This window comes from Orycteropus afer, unplaced genomic scaffold, assembly GCF_000298275.1.
Source record: "Orycteropus afer afer isolate SDZICR_OR568_19922 unplaced genomic scaffold, OryAfe1.0 scaffold00181, whole genome shotgun sequence".
NCBI classification, from domain to species: Eukaryota; Metazoa; Chordata; class Mammalia; order Tubulidentata; family Orycteropodidae; genus Orycteropus; species Orycteropus afer.
Genome location: NW_006921768.1, coordinates 6,735,891 through 6,757,597, shown reverse-complemented (window position 1 = coordinate 6,757,597; position 21,707 = coordinate 6,735,891). Strand labels below are relative to the sequence as shown.

At 37.1% G+C, this 21,707-nt stretch overlaps 1 protein-coding gene across 1 annotated transcript in view; it reads left to right on the top strand.

The window, feature by feature from the left end:
- The window catches only part of PREX2 (phosphatidylinositol-3,4,5-trisphosphate dependent Rac exchange factor 2), a 466,421-nt gene that overhangs the window by 352,762 nt on the left and 91,952 nt on the right, over positions 1–21,707 (top strand). The window contains exon 35 of the mRNA XM_007947357.2: positions 4,351–4,465. Coding sequence (XP_007945548.1) covers positions 4,351–4,465 — 115 coding nt within the window. The remainder of the gene's footprint in view (positions 1–4,350; positions 4,466–21,707) is intronic.

The window sequence follows — 21,707 nt, the reverse complement described above, 5'->3', positions numbered from 1 at the left end:
AAAAAAAAAAAAAAAAAAGCCCATACAGGTACAGATTGCCAAAGTATGGAACACAGGAACATCTAACACAGAGCATACCCAAAATGCTAGAAGGTGAAGATCACACCAAAACCATCTTCTGGCTGACAGTCATTAAGTACTTCTTCCTACAAGTCAGGAAATGAACCCTGTTGGGATCCTTGAGTCCTTGAGGTAAAACAAGTAATTATAAATTGAGTGGAAACATGGCACACATTCAGTCTTAAAATGATTTAATCTTTAATATTCTCTAACATTGATTACATCCCCCCCCCATTGACAACCTAACTTTAATGGAACATTTTGCTTTTACCAATTCAGAAGTGTTAGAGTAAAACTAGCAAGGAAACTATTGTAAATAATGCTTTTAATTAAATACTGTTCAATAAATTAAATGCTTATCTAACTGCCTCGGAAACCCAAGGAGGGGTCGCTATGAGTCGGGGCCGACTCGACGGCACATAACAACAACAACAACAACAACCTAATCTCTCAGTACTACTATTAAAAAATATGTTATTATATAGATGAGAACTAAAGAAACTAGACAAGAAAATGCTTAGGAGAGACCAAGGATTGAAGTTACCAAAACAATATTACATGTTAAACCTGCTTTTGCTAAGAATAGGAATTTATTATTTCACAGGGTTATTCCATTTTCTATTTTTATAGCAATGAATAAAAAAGCTATTCAGCTAAAATAGTCACTTTTGACCTTTTCTCCCTTCTCTGCCATACAAATTTTAGCTTTTAAATGCTTTTTTTTTTCCCCCCATTTCCCTACCATGTCATATATGTGCTACATATATGTGCTACAGAAATCTTACTAAGACTTTTGGCTAAATTTTTATTCTTTTCTTTTTTTTAACATTTTACATTATTGTGAATGTTAGCTGTCTTATTTATTTGGAAATACTAGTACTGGTGGCATAGTAGATAAGGCATTTGGTGCTAACTAGAAGGTCAGTGGTTCAAACCCACCAGCCACTCCATGGAAGGGAGATGAGGTGATCTACTTCCCTAAAAGATTTACAGCCTTGGAAACCCAATGAGGGTCACTGTGAATTGGAACTGACTTGATGGCAGTGAATTTGGTTTTGTTTTTTGTTTTATGTTTTGTGTGCCAGTTGGTGTTAAGTTGATTCTCACTTATGGCAACCCCATGTGTGTCAAGATAGAACTGAGCTCCATAAGGTCTGTGGCTGAGTTTTTGAAAGCAGATCATCAGTTCTTTGTTCTAAGGAGCTTATAGGTGCACTGAAGGCACCAGCCTTTAGATTAGCAGCCCAGCATCTGCAACACTCAGGGGCTCCAATTTAGAAATACTGTCTATAAATATAATGAAAATAGCATATGAGAATGTAGAAATGTTAACTTAAATTTATATTAAATTACTTTTATATAATTATTTGATTCATTATAACATAATTTTAGAGCAAGACAGGACATTCTAGCCAGAGTCAAATCATCAAGACTTTTATGAAAATTAGATCCCAGATTGAATTTTCCTCTGCTCTCTCCCAGTTCTATTGTTTCTTCTCAGGGCTCTCCCCCCAATCTTTCAGATTTTAAGTCACAAATTGATGTTCTCTTCCAGAGTCCTTCTTCTGAGTTCCCAATATGTCCCATTTTCCTAAGCATATACACATGTAATCTACATCTCTTGGAAACTGAATTAGATATTGCCCTAAAACACCTGGCTTGTTGCCTAGTTTATGCAACTTATCCAATAAATGATAATAATCATCATGGGTTCTCTTAATACTATAATTTAATTCTTTCCCAATAACTGTAATTAGTGCCACATTGCTGTTGAGTCAATTTCAATTCATAGTGACTATATAGGACAGAGTAGAACTGCCCCCAAAGGGTTTCCAAGGCTTTAAGTAAGCTTTATGGAAGCAGATTGCCACATCTTCCTCCTATGGAGTGGTTGGTGGGTTTAAACTGCTGACCTTTTGTTTAGAAAATGAGCACTTAATAACTGTGCCACCACAACTCCTTCCCTAACTACTAGGTACTCTTTTTACAAATAAGAACCTGAGTACCTCAGGTATTAATGGTCTTACCCAAGGTTTTACAGCTACTAAGAAGCAGAATGTGGAGTTTTACTCCAATGCAAGTGATTATATCATTAGCTTTGCAACTATGAAGAGTAATTCCCCATGAAGTATATTATTGATAGACTCAATCCTCCTGTAGTATTTATTTGCCTTTCACAAATAAGTGTTTGTTAACCAAAGTGAATATGGAATTATGGCTCCTATTTAATGATTGGTTTTTCAGGGAGCCTTCCATTTATTTCTTGTGTGTTCAGCACCAGAAGCTTGCCAGAACAGTTGCCAACATTCTGATTAAAGCAGAAGTCATAAAGAATAAACAAATAAACCAACAACCCTTGACCAAAAAAAAAAAAAAAAAAATCAAACTCACTGCCATCGAGCTGATTATGACTCATAGCGACCACTTTTATGTTTTCGAGGTGGTAAATCTTTAGGGAAGTGATTGCCCAGTCTTCCCTCCATGGAGTGGTTAGCAGTCAAATGCCTTAGGCACTACACCATCAGAGCTCCTTGACAGAAGCCTGTAATTTGGTAGCATAGTGGCTAAGGCACTTGACTGCTAACCAGAAGACTGGCAGTTCAAACCCACCAGCCACTCCTCGGAAGGAAGATGTGGCAATCTACTTCCGTAGTGATACTGCCTTGGAAACCAAAGGAGAGGTCGCTATGAGTCGGGTCCACCTCGACGGCACATAACAACAACAACAACATACTGAAGTAAATGTAGTATGCTTTCTCTCAAAATTTCCTTCATTGCTTTTCTTAATTATGAACCAATAATACCATTTTTAAAAATCCAAAGTTAGCAATACCTTTAAAATTCTTGTGGTTTTCTTCGTGCTCTGGAACTCTGAGTAGTTAAGAAAATATAGCACCATTGAAAATAGCAGTCATTTTCCTATTTTCTTCAAAAAATGGTCATAGCTGTTTGTCAGTTTGAGGAAACACCAATATTTAGTTTAGAAACTATTGCATTGAAGAGTTTTATTTTTAAGTGGGTTAATTTTTATTGGTCTTGAAAGTAAACTTCTAAATGGTAATACAGTCAAAGAAAAATGCTTTCACATTTCCGTGCTAGCCTATTGCCATTCCTGTTGCTGCCATCATCTCCATAGGAATTTTTATTCTCAAAAATTTTAAAAATATAACCTCAGCAAGCTTAAAGGATAAGGAAATACTTAGCCAAAATATGTCAGTAAAGAAGGAAATATATACTAATCAAAAAACACTTGAAATTAGTAGAAATTTACAAATATGGTCATGCTTATTTATTTACTATTTGAGTATAAATGATTTTCTCAGATTTTACTTTATGTATCCTATTATTTCTTAATTTAATTGGGGATTTAAGAGAATGTAGAATGATAATTTCCATTACTTTTACTCTGGTGTGTGCTAATGCACAGTTCTGCCTCATACACACATTCTGAATGTGTGTGTATGTGTGTGTATGTGACAGGTAATATATATTTGTGTTGTGTGTGCATATATATGTGTATAAAAACCAAAAAAAAAAAAACATTGATACTGAGTTAATTCCAACTCACAGCAACAATCCTATAGGACAGAGTAGAACTACCCCATAGAGTTTCCAAGGCCATTATGAAAGAAGACAGCCTTATCTTTCTCCTGCAGAGAGCAGCTGGTGGGGTTCAAACCACCATCCTTTTGGTTATAAGCTGAGTGCTTAAGCAAGGATCTTTACCAGGACTCCTTATGTGTATCACAAGTAATATGTGTATGTGTATGTGTGTATATGTAATAGGTTATATATAAATGTGTGTGTATGTGTACATATACATACATACATAGTGCCTAAGGCACTTGACTGCTAACCAGAAGGCTGGCGGTTCAAACCCACTAGCCACTCCTCGGAAGGAAGGTTCCATAGTGATACTGCCTCGGAAACCCAAGGAGGGGTCGCTATGAGTCGGGACTGACTCGATGGCAAATAACAACAACAACAACAACATAATATTAAGTTTGAATTTAGTTTCAGAGAACATATGCAAAATGTGTTAAAAATAGACACCCAATTAATCTAGAATTTTCTTTTCTTAATGGAGATCATCACTAAATGTTTTATATTTATTTTGAGATCAGAAAATGATTTTCATTCATTTTTGAATGAGTTAAAGGTAATTTCTTGTGTCTATGTTCATATTTGGTGCTATTTGATACTTTTACTAATAGTCAGTATCATTACATTAACAGTGAAGAATTCCTGTCTAAAACATCACATGTACAGTGCACTTACTTATTTTCACAGCTCTGGAGAGCATGGAAGGATATTATTACAAAGACAATGTTTCAGTGGAAGAATTTCAAGCCCAGATAAATGCAGCCTCTTTGGAAAAGGTCAAACAGTACAATCAGAAGCTCAGGTATGTAATAGTCCACGCTTTTTTTTTTCCAGTAAGTTTCCACATTTGGGTAAGAAATCTTGAATAGGATTGTTTACCTTATTCAATGTATTTAATTCTTAATGGTGATGTTTCTTTTGACATAAAGCTCTCTGATTTAGGATTTAATATTTCAAATAATCTGAAGGGTATTCTTTTTCAAAAGAAAAATAAAGCTTTTAAGTAGCATTTTTAAAGTTTTTATACGAGCATTTTAACTGACAGAAAAGATAAAGATATAAAAGAGAAGAGATTAAACATTTAGTTGACCAGTTCTAAGAAAATTAGCATGTTGTTACTGTGTGCCATCGAGTCGGACCTGACTCATAGCGACCCCCTCCTTGGCTTTCCGAGATAATATCACTATGGAAGTGACCTTCCTCCTGAGGAGTGGCTGGTGAGTTTGAACCTCCAGCCTTCTGGTTAACAGTCAAATGTCTTAGGCACTATGCTACCAGAACTCCTGAAAATTAACACGGGTATATTACAATATAGTGATCTCCTCTAGGACGTTCAGTAGATTAAGATTAAAATATTTTCCTCCATGTACCATTAAAGAGCTGGCACCATCACAGAGAAAGAAGAATAGGTTCAACATGGAAAATTTGGGGGAAAAAAAAAAAAAAGATGTGATAGAACATGTACTTGGTATTGAAAAATTATCTACTTTTAAATGCATAAATTAATGTTTGCTTTTTTTTTTTTTTTTTTTTTTTTGCCTGTAAACACAGTGTTAATGACACAATGATGAATGGCAGGGAAACTTAACCAGAATAAGTAGAGGAAAGAAATGTTATTCTTCATAAGCTTTAATTTTCAACAAATTAATAGCCTGCCTTTCTTAAAAATTACACTATCAACAGGTGACTTTTTAAAATTACTTAACAGACCAAGAGTTTATTTTTAAAAGAAAAATATCATTGCTCTACCTAGATTCCTAATGACTCAAGAATGTTATTGTGACATTTTCTGCTTTTGTCCACAATAAGACTAATCTGTGAATATAAATTAATTCCTAAAATACATGATGAATGGAAGTGTTTATTCTGGTGGTTACCACCAATGAATAGGCTTTCTTCTGCCATGAATGCTTTGTTTCTCCCTTTCTGCTCACACAATCCTGCATTATCTACCTAGGTTCTCTCCCTTAGGCAATCCTTTTATCATCTTCCAAAGCACTTAAGTGTCAAAGCCCCAAGATCTTTTAGAATTCCTCTTCTTGTCTTCCTCCTGAAGATGAGACAGGCTGCTTCTTTTAAGATTTACAGTCTTGGAAACCCAATGGGAGCCACTATGAGTCAGAATCAACTCAAAGTTTTACTGACACAGATAATGTACTGATTCTGCTCATGGGAGAAAAATGTTCATCTTAAATTTTTAAAATGTATGCCTGCAGCCTGAGCAACACTGACTTAAGAAACTAAAGTCCAATCTTGTAAAAATCTTCCAACCAAGAGCTATCATTACAAAAGACATATATAATTGATAAAATATATTTTTAGATTTTCTGTGAGACAAATGCACAATATTTAAGCTTTCATATGGGAGATGTATACCTGAGAATTCAGTCCTGAACTCCAGTTTGAGGAAACAGGTCTAGCATCCTATTGAATCCTAACAAATATCTTGTCTCCAAGGGCCAATGTTGTTTTAATCTGCTCAGTATATTGCTTTCAGAATAATAATTTTAAACCACTGGTATTACCATGTCACTCTTTTGTTCAAAGAAAGTCTACAAAAAGGGTCAAAGCATCTTAGTGTGGCAATCAAGATCTCGCATGACTTGCCCCAGGATTTCTTTTCTATACTTGTGTTTTAGCCACGCAGTACTCCCATTTCTAATCTTGCACCATACTTTCCTCTTCCATGACTTTTTGCCCCTCAACATCTGCTTCTTTTGTCTCCAACTGTTTACAGAACTACTATTCAAATGACTCAACGCCCGGTTCTAGTATAATCTCCTTCATAAAATCTTTTTATTTTTAATTGGTCTGGAGTGACACAAGGGCATTGGAATTTTGAGAAGTTCCCCAAAAGATTCTTATGTGCAGCCAGAGTTGAAAATCAATTTTCTCCATCGGTAGTTCTTAGAGTATGGTCCCTAGACCAGCAGCATTAGCATTTTTGGGAACTGGTTGGAAACTCTTTGGGTGTCCCAGTTATCTGTACTTGAACAAGTATCCAGGTGATTCTCAGGCATGCTCAAATTTCAGGACCACAGCCCTGGACCTCAATGAGCATCAAATCATTCTTGTAGTTTTTCATTTTATTTTATTTATGGCTATTATAGAATTGGGAGCTCTGGTGGCATAGTGCCTAAGGCATTTGACTGCTAACCAGAAGGCTGGTGGTTCAAACCCACTAGCCACTCCTTAGAAGGAAGGTTGGGCTATCTACTGCCTCGGAAACCCTAGGAGGGATTGCTATGAGTCGGATCTGACTCAAAGGCATTGTGTTTGGTTTTTTGGTTTTCATTATAGAGTTAGATTTTTCTCACTGAGGATAAACTTGTGGATGTATTTTTGATCATTGTTATTTCATTATAAGCTCTTTGACATAGATGAGGAATAAGATTATCATGGTGTCTCCTACTATGTTTATCAAAGTGCTTTTCACAAAAAACAGTCCACAAATGTATGTTTAGTTGCATTAATCCTTTAGGAATAAAAGCAGAGAGAAATGGGGATGTGGTATACTATCAGCCTGTGGGGTTTGTGGAAACAGAAGTATTGTGTATGCTCATTGTAATAGAGCTTTGACAACATATTTAGTAACAACTGTATATTAAGAAATACAGGACATGTATTAATTCCATGCCATCCTCTTCTCATAAGAAAGCATTTTACCCGATCTACCTTGGAGAAAACAAGTTAAAAGCACAAATTCCTCTGTATAAATTAGGTGTCTGTGGCAATAATAATCTATTATATATCCCACTTGTTGCATATTAGATTTCCTTATTTTCTTCTTTACCTACAATAATGCCTTCTCTTCCTTCTAATTAAATTAATTAATTTTTCCTATTACTCTTGTAACCACATAACCTCTTAATTATTCTTGGGCCATCTGTTCTTGGTGTTCAGATAGAGCCACAGGCTGCTGTTGACCTTTTTTTTTTGGTGATTTGGATGAAAATTTACAGAGCAAATTCACTTTCCATACAGCAGTTCACATACACTTTGTCTCATGACATTGACCACAATTTACCGCAATGCAACAGCTTCCCTCCCACTTCCTCCCAACAGTTACCTCTTCCCTGTGTCCATCCCTCCATGCACTCCTGCACCCTGAGCTGTCTCCCTGTGCATAAGCAGCCCTTCTTTCTCCCATGATTGTTCTCTCCAAGGAGTGTATCTCCCTCAGGTAAATGTTCAACTCATATGCTTGTCTTTTCTTTGGCTGGAAGGCACAGGTGTGGGTTCAATTCTAGACCTGAAGGGCAGCTAGGAGCCATAGTCTCAGTGGTTCCACCAGGCGCTATCGGACCAGCAAACCTGGTCCTTTTTTTTTTTTTCTCCAAATGATTTTGAGTTTTGATCTACATTGTTCTCCTTCTCTATCAAGGATCTCCTACATAGATCCCCCTCCAAGTGGTTGACAGTGGTAGCCAGGCACCATCTAGTACTTCTAGTCTCATAGTCATATAGGATTGCATGGTGTACTAGTCACTAGGACTAATTCTTTCCATGAATTTTTTGTTTTCTTCATTCTTCTTTGCTCTGCATGAGGAGAGACCCATCGTTGTATCTAGATGGCTTCTTGCAAGCTCTTAAGATCCCAATCGCTACTCGCCAAAGTAGGAGGGGAACAATGTTTTGTGTAGCATGTTATGTCAATTGAGCATGATGTCCCCTGTGACTATGTTGGCCATTTTTTTAAAGGCACTTTCATTGCCCATCTCACAAATTAGCCCGAGGTGTCACTCTTGCCTCATAGCATTCATCCCCTAGAAACCATTTCTTTCTGGAGATTAATTTGTTTATTTACTAATTGGACCCCATAATGGACCTTTTTCTCCTTAGCCTTAAAACAAACACAAATAAATAAACAAACAAACTCTTATTATTTCATTAGAAAGCATTGTTTAGATTACAGGTTTAATATTTATTTTTAGGCACGGTTGTTTCATATTTGGGGAAGGATGGTCAAAACAGATCAAGTGTTACAGCCATGAATTCTGCAAACTCTGCCAAGAATGAGCCCCTCCCTCAAAAGCTCCTGCAAAGTATTTGGAGCAGGCACTCATAAGCCAGACTCAGGCCATATGTTCATATTTGTTTGAGAGCAGCACTACAATCAACGGACTCTTACAAAAAGAGAAGAATGAGGAAGCCAGACAGGCAGAAGCAATGGATTCCACTCCAGTAGTAGAGATTTCCCCAGAATAGCAAATAATATTAGGAAACAAAGAAAATACAATAAAAGCCATAATGTCTACTGATTTTTAAGAACATATTAATCACTAGATGCAATGCAGGGTGAGTTATGTGGATCATTCAATAATTCAATGAGTTCCCTATTATCAGTTACATTTTAAGGAGACCTTATTCAAGTTCACACAGATAATTAGTACTAAGACCAGCATTTAAATCAAAGACTTGTTTCTCTTAAAAGTCCATAATTTGTATATTATATTAGGCTGTCTCAAAATGGAGTGAACATTGCTGTTGCTGTTTTTAGATGCCATTGAATCAGTTCTGATGCACAGTGAACTTATGTACAACAAAATGAAGCACTGACTGGTCCTATGCCATCTTCACAATCATTGCTATGCTTGAACCCATTGCTGCAGTCACTGTGTCAATACATCTCATTGAGGGTCTTCCTATTTTTCATTGACCATCTACTTTACCAAGCATGATATTCTTCTCCAGGGACTGGTTCCTCCTGATAATATGTTCAAAGTACTTGAGATGAAATCTCACCATCCTCACTTCTAAGGAGCATTCTGGCTTCACTTCTTTGAAGCCATATTTGTTTGTTCTTCAGGCAGTTCATGGTATAGTCAATATTTTTCACCAACACGGTAATTCAAAAGCATTAATTCTTTCTTGGTCTTCCTTATTCATTGCCTGACTTTCACATGCATATGTTCCTGTTGTTTTTAAGTGCCATTGAGTCAACTCCAACTCATAGCGACCCTATGCACAACAGAACAAAACACTGCCCAATCCTGCACCAACAACCCTTGTTATCCCAGAGCCCATTGTTGCCCACTGTGTCAATCCATCTGGTTGAAGGCCTTCCCCCTTTTCACTGACCCTCCACTTTAACAAGGATGACATCCTTCTCCAGGGAATGGTTCCTTCTGAAAGGGAATGGTTACTTCTGACAACATGACCAAAGTAGGTGGGACAAAGTCTGGCCATTCTCACTTCCAAGGAGCATTCTGGCTGCACTTATTCCAGGATAGATTTGTTAGCTCTCCTGGAAGACCATAGTACTTTCAATATTTTTTGCCAGCACCATAACTCAAAAGCATCAACTCTTCTTTGGTCTTCCATAGTCCTTGTCCAGCTTTCACATGCATTTGAGATATTTGGAAATATCATGGCTTGGGTCAGGTGCACCTTAGTCCTCAAAGTGGTATCTTTGCTTTTCAACACTTTTTTAAAAGAGGTCTTTTGCAATAGATTTGCCCAATGTAATACGTTGTTTGATTTCTTGCCTTCTGCTTCCATGGGTGTTGATTGTAAATCCTAGGAAAATGAAATTTCTGACAACTTCAATCTTTGCTCCATTTATTTTATACCACTTATTGGTCCACTTGTGAGGATTTTTGTTTTCTTTATGTTGAGATGTAATTCATTAAGAAAGCTGTAGTCTTTGATCTTCATCAGTTAGTGCTTCAAGTCCTCTGCTTTCAGGTTGTGTGATTTGCATATTGCAGGCCATTAGTGAGTCTTCCTCCAGTCCTGATGCCATGCTCTTTTTATAGTCCACCTTCTCAATTATTTGCACAACATACAAATTGAGTAAGTATGGTAACCAACTTGCAAGTGAAATGACTTATTCATTGCAATTACCTTTTTTTTCAACAACCTGAATAGAGACTATGCATATGGACCTATCCAAATGGAATACACAGGAATCAAATTGACTACATGTGTGAAAAGAGACAATGGAGAAGCTCAATATCATCAGTCAGAACAAGGCCAGGAGTGAACATCATGCATAGAAAACAAATTATCTGTTGCCATGTTTTTGTGTAAGATAATAGCAAATGCCTCCAATTGGTCTCATTCTGAACCATCAGTTATTCATTCAGTTATTCATTCATTGTTAATGCAGTTTACATTCTAGTAAGAAAAGAGAGAAAATAAATAAATGAAAATACTATGAAGAAAATATAAAACAAGATGGTATACTAGAGGTTTGGTAGTTTAGAGTTGTAGCTAGAAACGACTTAAAGACTAGGTGATATTTGAAGCAAGAAGATAACCTTGCTAAAATGTAGGGCAAGAACTGTCCAAGAAGAGGGAGTACATATGCACCAGTTATGGGAATAAGCTTATGGTTGAGGAAGACTAAGAAGGCCAATAGAATTCTAGTTCATTGAGCAAATGATATGTTTGGGAGACAGGGACAGAAGCTTGATAATGTCGGGCTGTTGGCTGTTGTGGAAATTTAGATTTTATTCTGAATATGATAGAGAAGCCATTAGGAAGTTTTCATTGGATTCCTGCTGTCCAGCTGTGTTTCATGCATCCATTGCAAATAATATTGCAAAGCACCTGAAGTTTTTATGAGGCAGTAGTGAAGTAAGCAGAGGCCAACAGGCTAGTCTTATTATTCCTATGGAAAAAGGAAGAAAGCAGTGTACCTGGGGAGCTTTTGCCACAAGTGTTAACCCTGACACTGGTTACCTGAAGACACCCTGGTTTTAATTTGCGCTCAGTGAGCAAGATTGAGCTAGCAGACATGTTCAACAGCAGTTTCTAAAATATAACCTCCTGTGGCAAGTTAAATAAAGTTCTTGATTGATTTCCTTCTGCTTATGAAGAAATAACAGCCTGTGAAATGTTTGACTCAGAAATATGAGCAAAGAACTCGCAGGAGGAGGACATTTTTATCCTTCCCGTGATTGGTGCAGTGCCTAAGGCATTTGACTGCTAACCAGAAGATTGAGAGTTCAAACTTACCAGCCACTCCACAGAAGGAAGATGGGGCAATCTACTTCCATAAAGATTTACCACCTCAGAAACCCGATGGGGGTTGCTATGAGTTGGAACTGACTCAATGGCAGTCAGTTGGGATTGGTTTTGGTTCTCACCCATTTTATACTATTTGACTCTCTTTTCTTATTCCCTCTGGCCATAATCCTCATCAGCTTCATTTTTTCCTGCATTGTTTAAAAGAAATTGACCATTTCCAAACCCTTTCATTTTAATGCATTCTATTTATTGGCACAAAGCTGCACTACATGGCAACCAGTGAGGTAAAAAGTACATGTGAGCAGTGTTCCGTGTGTCAAAGTACTCCTTTCATTTAGAAAAGAAGGATACTAAGTTAATATTTTTTAAAAAATATTATTATTGATATGAAGTCAGCAGTAAAATAAAGCAAAAAATTAAAAGGGAACAAGTTGCTTATTCATTAACTGAGATCATTTTTTGTATTTGGAGAGTGACAACTTTACACTAGATTATTTTAAGGCTTATGATTTGGGATAAATAAATACAAGTTGATCATCTTTATTGGACAACTATTCAAAATAAATTTCTCTTATGGTATGCTTTTGTGGATAAAGAAAGGCATATGCTTTTTTTTAAAGAAAAATTTTTAAAAAATGCCAAATACAGCTATATAAGATATAGAAGGAAGGTGGGACTTTTGTTTATGTTGACAAGCAATGCAACACAAATACCAATATCAGAGCCATATATTTTTTTGAGCAGTTTTTTTAACTGAGAACTATCTGGCCAGTAGAATTTGCTTCACCTATTCCCATAATAGCAGTTCCATGAAATGTATCACTTCTCTGTAACTCTGTGGGGGGAATAAAGTACCAGTGAATATGCTGTCCTGATGTGAGATGGATGTGAAGGAAGAAATGGAATTACTGCCATTTTATATCGTTAAGTAAAACTATCAGAAAGTATGAGAAAATGCAGAACCACGGGACCTCAGCTTTTACATTCTGTCTTGAATCATAGGCACATAACTCCCCATCCCCTTCTCTTTCTTCCCTCAGAAAACAGTTTCCTATTCTTTGTTTGAGTAACAAACAGTATATTCAAGCTTGAAATGGAAAATTTTGTTTGTTCTGTTGATGAGGAGCTGTGCAAACTATCTTCAACCCAATGAGAGGATAGGCTTGATGCAATTTGAGAGATAATGAAATAAAAAATAGATAATGCCTTTTCCTTAATTTTTCTATAACAAGCTGTACTTTTAGAATTATTAAGTGAGGTGACTCATTTTTAAATTAACCAGAGAAAGTCCGGGTGCAGATTTAGCCCCTCCAAAGCAGTTTGGAGGAGCGTGGTGCCTAAAGCACTTGACTGCTAACCAGAAGGCTGGCGATTCAAACCCACCAGCCACTCCTTGGAAGGAAGATGGGACAATCTACTTCCATAGTGATACTGTCTTGGAAACCCAAGGAGGGGTTGCTATGAGTCGGGTCCGACTCAACGGCACATACAACAACAACATAGCAGTTTTGAATTTGTTGTCTACTCTCTTTTTCAGCTGAATTTCATTTCTTTATAGGCTAAGATGCATCTGCATTTCTCTTTAAGACTAGCTATAAACAAAATGTGTATATTCAATTCCTTTTTTTTTGGGGGGGGGAGGCAGTAAAATTTTACAAAGCAAATTGGTTTTCCATTCAACAATCATACACATTTTGATTCATGACATTGATTGCAATCCTCACAGTGTAACAGCATTCTTCTCACTTCTTCCCTGTGTTCAATAGCAAGAGAAAATTACTAAGTCTACAAAGAATTTGAATTAGTTTATAATGATTTATAGTTTTATAGCTTTCTTTCCTTTGTATAAAATATATAAAAGATATAACATTTAAAAAATATAATTTATAAAGTGTCAAATTATCCCATCAAGTAAAATGAAAGTAATTGCTGAATACTTGAGGGGCATTGGTGGTTCCATGGTAGCATTCTCACTTTCCATGAATAACACTTGAGTTCATTTCTCCATTAACTCACCTCATATATAGGCAACACTCATCTGCCAGGGATAGCTGGCATTTGCTATGAAGCTAAACAGGTTTCAGTGCAAATCCCAGACTAAAACAGACCAGGAAGAAAGGCCTAGAGATCTACTTGTGAAAATCAGCTAGTGAAAACCCAGAGGATCACAGTGGTCCAATCCACAACCAATGATGGGGATGGTGCAGAGCAGGGAAGCATTTTGTTATGTTGGGCGCGGGGTCAACATAAGTTAGGATACAACTCAATGGTGGCTAACAACAGCTGGATACTTACATGTATGCAGCTTATAGTGCCTACCAAGTACCAGGGGGCACTACATGATAGAGACAACAATAAAGAAGGTTCCTATCCTCCAAGAACATTTATTTTGTGGGATATGATAAATATTAAACAAAAATTTGCACTAATATTGAATTGCAATCCAGAACAGATTATGAAGTGTATGGTGCTATGCATGTATATAAGAAGGGAATTGTTTTGGTCCTCTAGTGCTGCTCTAACAGAAATATACCACAAATCAGTGATTTTGACAAACAGGGATTTATTCTCTTACAATTTTGGAGGCTAGACATCTGAGTCCAAAGTGCCAGCTCTAGGGGCTGGGTGAAAGCCCCTTAACCTTGGGCTGTAGTTCTGCCTCTTGCTCCTGGCCCACTAGAGCTGAAGGCATCTCTTCACTCAGATAGCTGCTGGCTCCTGCGGCTGACAAACCCAAGGTTGTCAAATAAAATGGTACAGTCCCAAGCTTACCAAACAATGACAGGCCACTAATTCAAGTTCAGAGACAGTCCTAAGGTCAACAGGAAACATGGCAGGCTGCTGAATGAAGTCAGCTACATGCAGGGTCCAGGGTGCCAAGCTGCTAGACCTTTCTCAAAACTTCTCCTTATACACTGGAAGCAGACCACATCCCTAAGGCAGCTACTCAGCTACTTCAGTAGATTCCACCATGGAGTTGATTACCAGTCTCATCATGGGGAATAGCTATATCCAGCTGCCTAGTCACTCCAAACAAGGCCCAGCCAAGTTGACATACAACTTAACTATCACTGGAGCCAAACTTAGTTGGGGTGGGATGGGAAGATGATAGAAGATTTCAGAAATGAAATCTTTGAGGAAATGAACTTTAACTGAGATCTGAAAGAAGAGGTGGAGTTATAATGTTTGGTGGCAGGTGAGCGATAAAGGTTTGGGGAACTGAGAGTAGTTTCTAGCAGAGGGAATAGCCTGTGTGACAATCCTGAAGGAGGAGGGAAAAACTGAAAGGTTGTTGTGGTTGAAGAGTTGGATTGAAGAGGAAATAGAGCATGAAAGAGACTCAACATGCCCTCATTTACCATCCAGTTCTTTGTCAACTTTTTTTAATCCAGTCTTCACTCATGTCACTCTTCAGTTCCATTTCCATTTGCAGAATAGTATAACTATTTAGGGACTGTCTCAATTTTTCTTGCTGCAGGAAGCCTTCAGTTATAACCTGAGCTGGAATTAATCACTCTCTTCTTTAAAACTTAATGACCTCTGATCTCGTTTGTTTTATTTTAACTTGTGTGTTATATACCTGTATGCTTTCCTCAGTACAACATGTGGTGGAAACCAGATCATATTTCCCTCACTATGATTTGTACTTACTACAAACCATAAAAATAGTTGAATTAAATTTAAAATCAGATTAATGGTAATATATTATCTTCTTTTGTATGGTATTATCTTTTTATTAAATTTATTGTGGTATCCAGTCTACTTCATTTTTAATCTGGCAAATTCCTGGCCATCTGAGGAGTACACATGCAGACTCTCTTGGAAACCACTCTCAAGAATATTCATCAGTGTAGCCAAGGTTCATTAATTTCACATGAAACAAGATCAGATAAAGTTGAAATTGTAGTGATGTTTTTGAGAGCAATATGTCTCTCTTACTAGAAAAAATACTATGCTACAATTAAACCATGTCACCATTGCTTTATTGAAAATGTGACAGAGCTGCATAAACATTTATGCATGCAATCTTATTTAATTTAGCTGGACTGTACTTCTCTGAATTTACACTAATTCATTTGCCCTTAATATGTTGCAATTATAGCTAATATTTAATTTTACCTTAAACTTTTGATACTTTTTTTTTTTTTGATCAAACAAGTAATAGTTTTCAATTGATAAGGGCAACAAATGACATTGAACTACTTAACTATGAGTTTTCCTATTTTGGCAATAAATCATTCGTTAGGATAATATTCATGAAGGATGAGTAGAGATTCTGTATCACTAGTAGAGAAAATAAAAGCATCTTCAAAGAGAAACCTTTGAGGAGAATTACATACATCTCAAAACTAAGAAAAGCTATTGTTTCCACCAAAGCAAAGGGAAGATCAAAGTACTTTGTGCTCAGAATTTTCTTTGGAATAAATGAAGCTGAAAGTGTCAAAAGAGAAAATAAGCATTCCCTGAAGAATCAGTTAGGAAAATATACTCTGTGAGGAAAAATCCTCAGTGCTTATGGAAGCAAGATTGCTTTTTATTTTTAACTCTGCTGACTTTTCTAGCTGTTCACAAGGACAATCAGTCTTAAAATACATTCAAATCACCCTAGTCAAGCTTTTTCAGTGATTTTTTTTTTCTATTGTTTTTTTTTTTTTTTTGCTGTTCTTTTTCTCTCACATTTCAGACATCTTTTGTTTTGGGGATGTATAATGCATGGTGAATGAATGATGATAAATGATCCTTTCAAAACTTAACCTCTGTACCAGTCAGGAAATTTGTGTGGACCCAGAATTTTTTATACCAAAGACAGGACTCTGACTTGGAAGAAATTAAAATGGATTTACTGAAATTCATGAGTTATGTGAAGAATAGAGCATTATGTTAGTAAAATTACCTACCTAGTTACAGGGACCACCCAACTTCAACAGAGGGCAAGGCTCTGCTTATATAGGTTCAAGTTTGTGAAATTGTGTAAGTCAGTTAAGAAGATATTCAAACATAGTTTGGCTTGCCTTTTTGTAATTTAAGCCAGAATGGCCCCAATTTCGGTTCCCTTGGCCAATTCTTCCCCATTATTTCCTGTTACATCTCCAAAGTCTTCTCATCTTCCCACTTCCCCTAACATAGTCATTTTCCTTATACTCACTTACATACCTCTATTATAGCTCTCCTTACACCATGCTTTATCTTCTTTTTTTTTGCCTCTGTTTTCTCCTTTTTACTTTATTTTCTTTGTTTGCCCATTGCTGACAATATATCTATTAACATCTAGATGATTAATAAATGTTTGCATGTATATAAATGCCCAGAAATCAGGCTGACCAAATTAAGATACAGAATCTAAATGGTGTTGGGTTCCTGACTAACCTAATGACATAAACACAATATATGAAGAATGGCAAAGATTCTAAAGTCGGTGTTGAATGGACCCTCCTAGCCACTTCATTCTGTTTGAGAAGTATTGATTATGGTCTGACAATCTTTATTGTGCACTTATATACAAGTAGAGGAATATGCATGACATTTTGGGATACAGAGATAAGTCAGATAGGATGCCCGCGAGAATCTTAAAGTAGAGGAAGAGTAAATCATGTGACCAGGTTGTTTGAAACTACTCTGGAAAACCACATGGTGGAGGTAACAGGATTCCCAGGGAACACAGATCATGTAGGAAGGATTAAATCATTCAGGATGGGAGGCAGTTCTGACAGATGACTTGTTGCCTAGCTGAGGGACAGTTGAGAATCTATTTTCACTGAGAGAGAATATGACCAAAGACATTCCAGAGCTGTAATGGGTGGGAAAGGACAGAAAGTGAAACAGGAGGGGTGGGCAACAGTTTAGTTAGTGATTTGAATTCCCTGTAGTTTTAAGCAGAGGTGCATTTTAAATCAAGCACCATGGTGGTAACATTGAGGACAAATTTGGGATGACAACAAGAGTAGATAAAGTCAGAGAGACTGGTTAGGAAACTATTGAAATAGTCTAAGCTAATGATGATAGGAGCCAACACTGCTGTCAAGTCGGATCCGACTCATAGCGACCCCTCCGTGGGTTCCCGAGTCTGTATCACTACAGAAGTAGATTGCCCAGTCTACCTTCCAATGACTGGCTGGTGGGTTTGAAACGCCAGCCCTCTGGTTAGCAGTCAAATGCCTTAGGCACTACACTACCAGAGCTCCTGATAAGGACCATACACAGAAACAGAGGTGGAGAGGGAGGGATACATTTTAGAAATATTTTGGAAGTAGAGACTAAAAAAAGTCTTCCTGTCTTAATAAATTGTATGTGGAGACAGAGACCGAGATCAGTATCTGAGATAGTGAGGAAATTTGTTCAGAATTGGGGGTGAAAGGTATTGACAGAATACTGAATCCAGTTGTATTTGAGATGTTGCACTTTCATCCAAGAGACTAGAGTCACTAACATAGAGTTGATAGTTGAAACCAAAATAATAGATGAGAATGCTAGAATATAGCACTTCCTGTAGAAAGAGCATAAATAAATTACCCAAAGGCAGGCAATTAACAATGCTGGAGCTAAGACTCATAACTTGATACTTGATACTTGATACTTCCTGCCCCGAAGATTGTGCTTATATTACAGACCACGTTGCTTCTCTGAAGCAGTGAATGTATCCCAATATTAATGAGCATGGCTTGGAAAAATGAAATAATGCAATTTTAATCACATACAAAAAGATAATTATGTATAATGCAAATATGTGGAAACTTATCTGAAGAAATGGGAATTTAAAAGCATTTTAACAGACAAGCAAGTGTTCTGTTTTGTTTTGTTTTCTCTGAAAAGGGATGGTTCTGTATCTGTAGAACCAGAAAGGAAGATGTGACAAAGACTAGAGCAGAAAAAATGGTGGCAAAGATTGAAATAGTTCGAGTCCTATTATTACTTGAAAACAAAAGACGGTATCACTGGTATGTGACTGTGAAACAAATTCACCAATGTCTTTTTGTCCCTGTAATGTGCCTCACGCAATATTACACATTGTCAGGGAAAGGGGATTCATCATTTCAATCAGAAATGCCATCAAAATGCGTTATCAACCATGTTCTTTACATCAAATTCCAGAACAAAATCTCTAAATACATATTTAAATATATACTGTATTAGTATATTATAATGATATATAATAGTAATAAATGGGAGCTGTGGTGGCATAGTGCCTAAGGCATTTGACTTCTAACCAGTAGGCTGGCAGTTCAAACCTACCAGCCACTCCTTGGAAGGAAGATTGGGCAATATACTTTCGTAGAGATACCACCTTGGAAACCCAAGGAGGGGTCGCTATGAGTTGAATGGACTTGACAGCAGTGAGTTAATAGTAATAAATATGTAATATTTTCATATGATAAAAATAATGTATTTTTATTTAAGTCCGTTCAAATAGTAAGACATTTTTAATCATGCAGATTTGAAAACATACATACTATTCCATTTATAGCATATTTCATACAATTGTGTACACATTAATAGTTTCATAGCTTCTGGTATGTGTTACAGTTTATATGAACTTTGTACTTCATCTACTTGAAATATCAATGAACTCAGATATACAATTAAACACACTCAGAACACACAATGAACAGTAATAGATGGGTGAATTTCTTGCTAGTATTAAGGAGAAACATTTTCATTATATCAGTAAGACATTAATTGCATTTCTTATGAGTCAAATGAGAAAATAAAAACATAAATATGCTGAAAAGATAAAATGCTGTTTAGAGGCTGTAGTCTTGGGAGACATCAAGGTCAAGTAAAATACAGTCCACAAAGACAATATTTGACATTCTAATTAGATGAGTAGTGACTTGAGTCTTTAAAGCCTGTGAGCACAATAACAGCAGAGAGATAAGCACTCCTTAGAACAATCAACCATAAGAAAGCAAGAGGGCAGCCTTTGCCCAGGGATGAAGCTCAGAAGGCGGGAATGGACAGAAAAGAAGGACAGAGGGAAATGATAACCACAGGGAGGAGGTGGGAGGAATACTATTACATTGCAGGGATTACAATCAATGCCTTGAAACAAAATAGGCATGAACTATTGAATGGAACACCAATTTGCTTTGTAAACTTTCAACCTAATCACAATAAAAAGTTTAAAAACAATTTTTATGAACAGTAATCTAAGGTGCGACTATTGATCTGTCCTCATCTGGAGCAAAAAAGAATGAAGAAAATAAAGACACATGGAAAAAATTAGGCCAAAAGACTAATGGACCATGGTAACCCCTGGCTCCATGACTCTGAGACCATAAGAATTAGTTGGTGCCCAGCTATCATTGCTGATGACTCTGAAAAGGAGGTCCTGCCTAGAATAGGAGAAAAAAAATGTAGAAGAAACCCCAAATAATTAAAATCACTAGGCTTGCTGGTCTGATAGAGACAGGTAGAATCCCCTAGATTATGGCCTTTAGATATCCTTCAGACCTGGAACTGAACTCATCCCCTTCTTTTGGCTCAACTTTCAGCCAAACAAAAGACAAGCTTATTAGGTGAGCAATAACATGGAGGTATGCACTCTTGAGAACAACCAGCCATAGGGAGATCAAAAGTGAAGCATTTGTCCTGGGGTAAAACTCAGAAGACAAAAAGGAATAGGAAAGAAGGATGAAGGGAAATGGTAAACACAGGGAGGAAGTAAGAAGAGTGCTGTTACCTTGGGGGGATTGCAATCAATGTCAAGAAACAAATTGTGTATGAATTGCTAAATGGAAAACCAATTTGTTCTGTAAACTTTCACCCAAATCACAATAAAAAGTTAAAAAGAATGCTATTTAGGTCATAGAAAAAGTTTTTAGTTGGTTTGGGGTATATAAGGAATTTCTGCAGTGATATGAATGAAAAGGAAAGGGAAAGGCCTGCTGCCTCAATATCTTAATAGAGATAAGGAGTTGTCACTTGGACTCCAATTTCTACACTTCCACTGATCAGCTATCTGACTTGGGACAAGCTTAGTATCTCTAAGCCTTGGTTTCTTTTTCAGTCCATTGCTACACAATCTATTGTGTATATTAACTGAGAAAAGGTATGTACAATCTGCACAATGTATAGGCAAATGTACGATTGCAAAGACTTGTATCTAGAGATGAATCTCATGGATTTCCCTGCAGAGGAACTTAGAGAACAAAATTTATATCAAAGCCTTCTCCAAGGTTCTCTGATCCAGGTACCCAGTATAGAAGACATGTAAGAAACTCATACAAAAAAGCTACGCAAAATGGAACTGGAGGAGGCTTATTTTTGCACAGAGATATTCCTGAGAATAACACAGTTACTCCATTTGATTGTGGATAGTTCAATCTTCCTTCTGAGGAGTGGCTGGTGGGTTTCAACCACGAGCTTTCTGGTTAGCAGTCAAATGCCTTAGGCACTATGCTACCAGAGCTCCCAAGAGGATGAAGGCTATTGCAAATAACTATCCAGAAGCACAGACAGGAACAGCTATGCTTCCAGTCTTGGAGTTAGCAAAGAGACAGAATGTATACTTGCTCAATTTTGTTATGAACAAGGTTGCAGATGATTTACAAGTACCTCCAATGAGAGGCTGTGATATTTTATACAAGATGTGGTGATTAAGTCTGTGTGTCAACTAGGCTGGGCCTAGTTGAGTGGCTAGGCAGCTGGATGTTATTCCCCATGGTGAGACTGGTAATTAATTTCATGGTGGAATCTATTGGAGCAGCTGAGTAGCTGCTTTGGGTATGTGGTCTGTGTGATAGTTGGAGCTGTGTGTCAACTTGGCTGGAACACAATTCTGTGTGGTTTAAAGCTGTTGTGATGTGGTTATTCCCATGATGGGATCAGATGATTATTTTTGAGCAGGCAATCTGTTGAAAGGGAGTTTCCCTAGGGGTGTGGCCTGCTTCCAGTATATCCAAGGACAACCTGGGAAAAGAGACGTTCTTCTGTGGATCAGGATTCTGTTGTGCTGCCTACAACTGTCTGTGAGTGAACAGTCCATAATTCGGCCTGGAGATCTTGGATTTGTCATTTGTTGGAGTCAACAGCCTGCCAGCCTTGAGCTCCACAGCCCCTGTGGTTGCATGAGT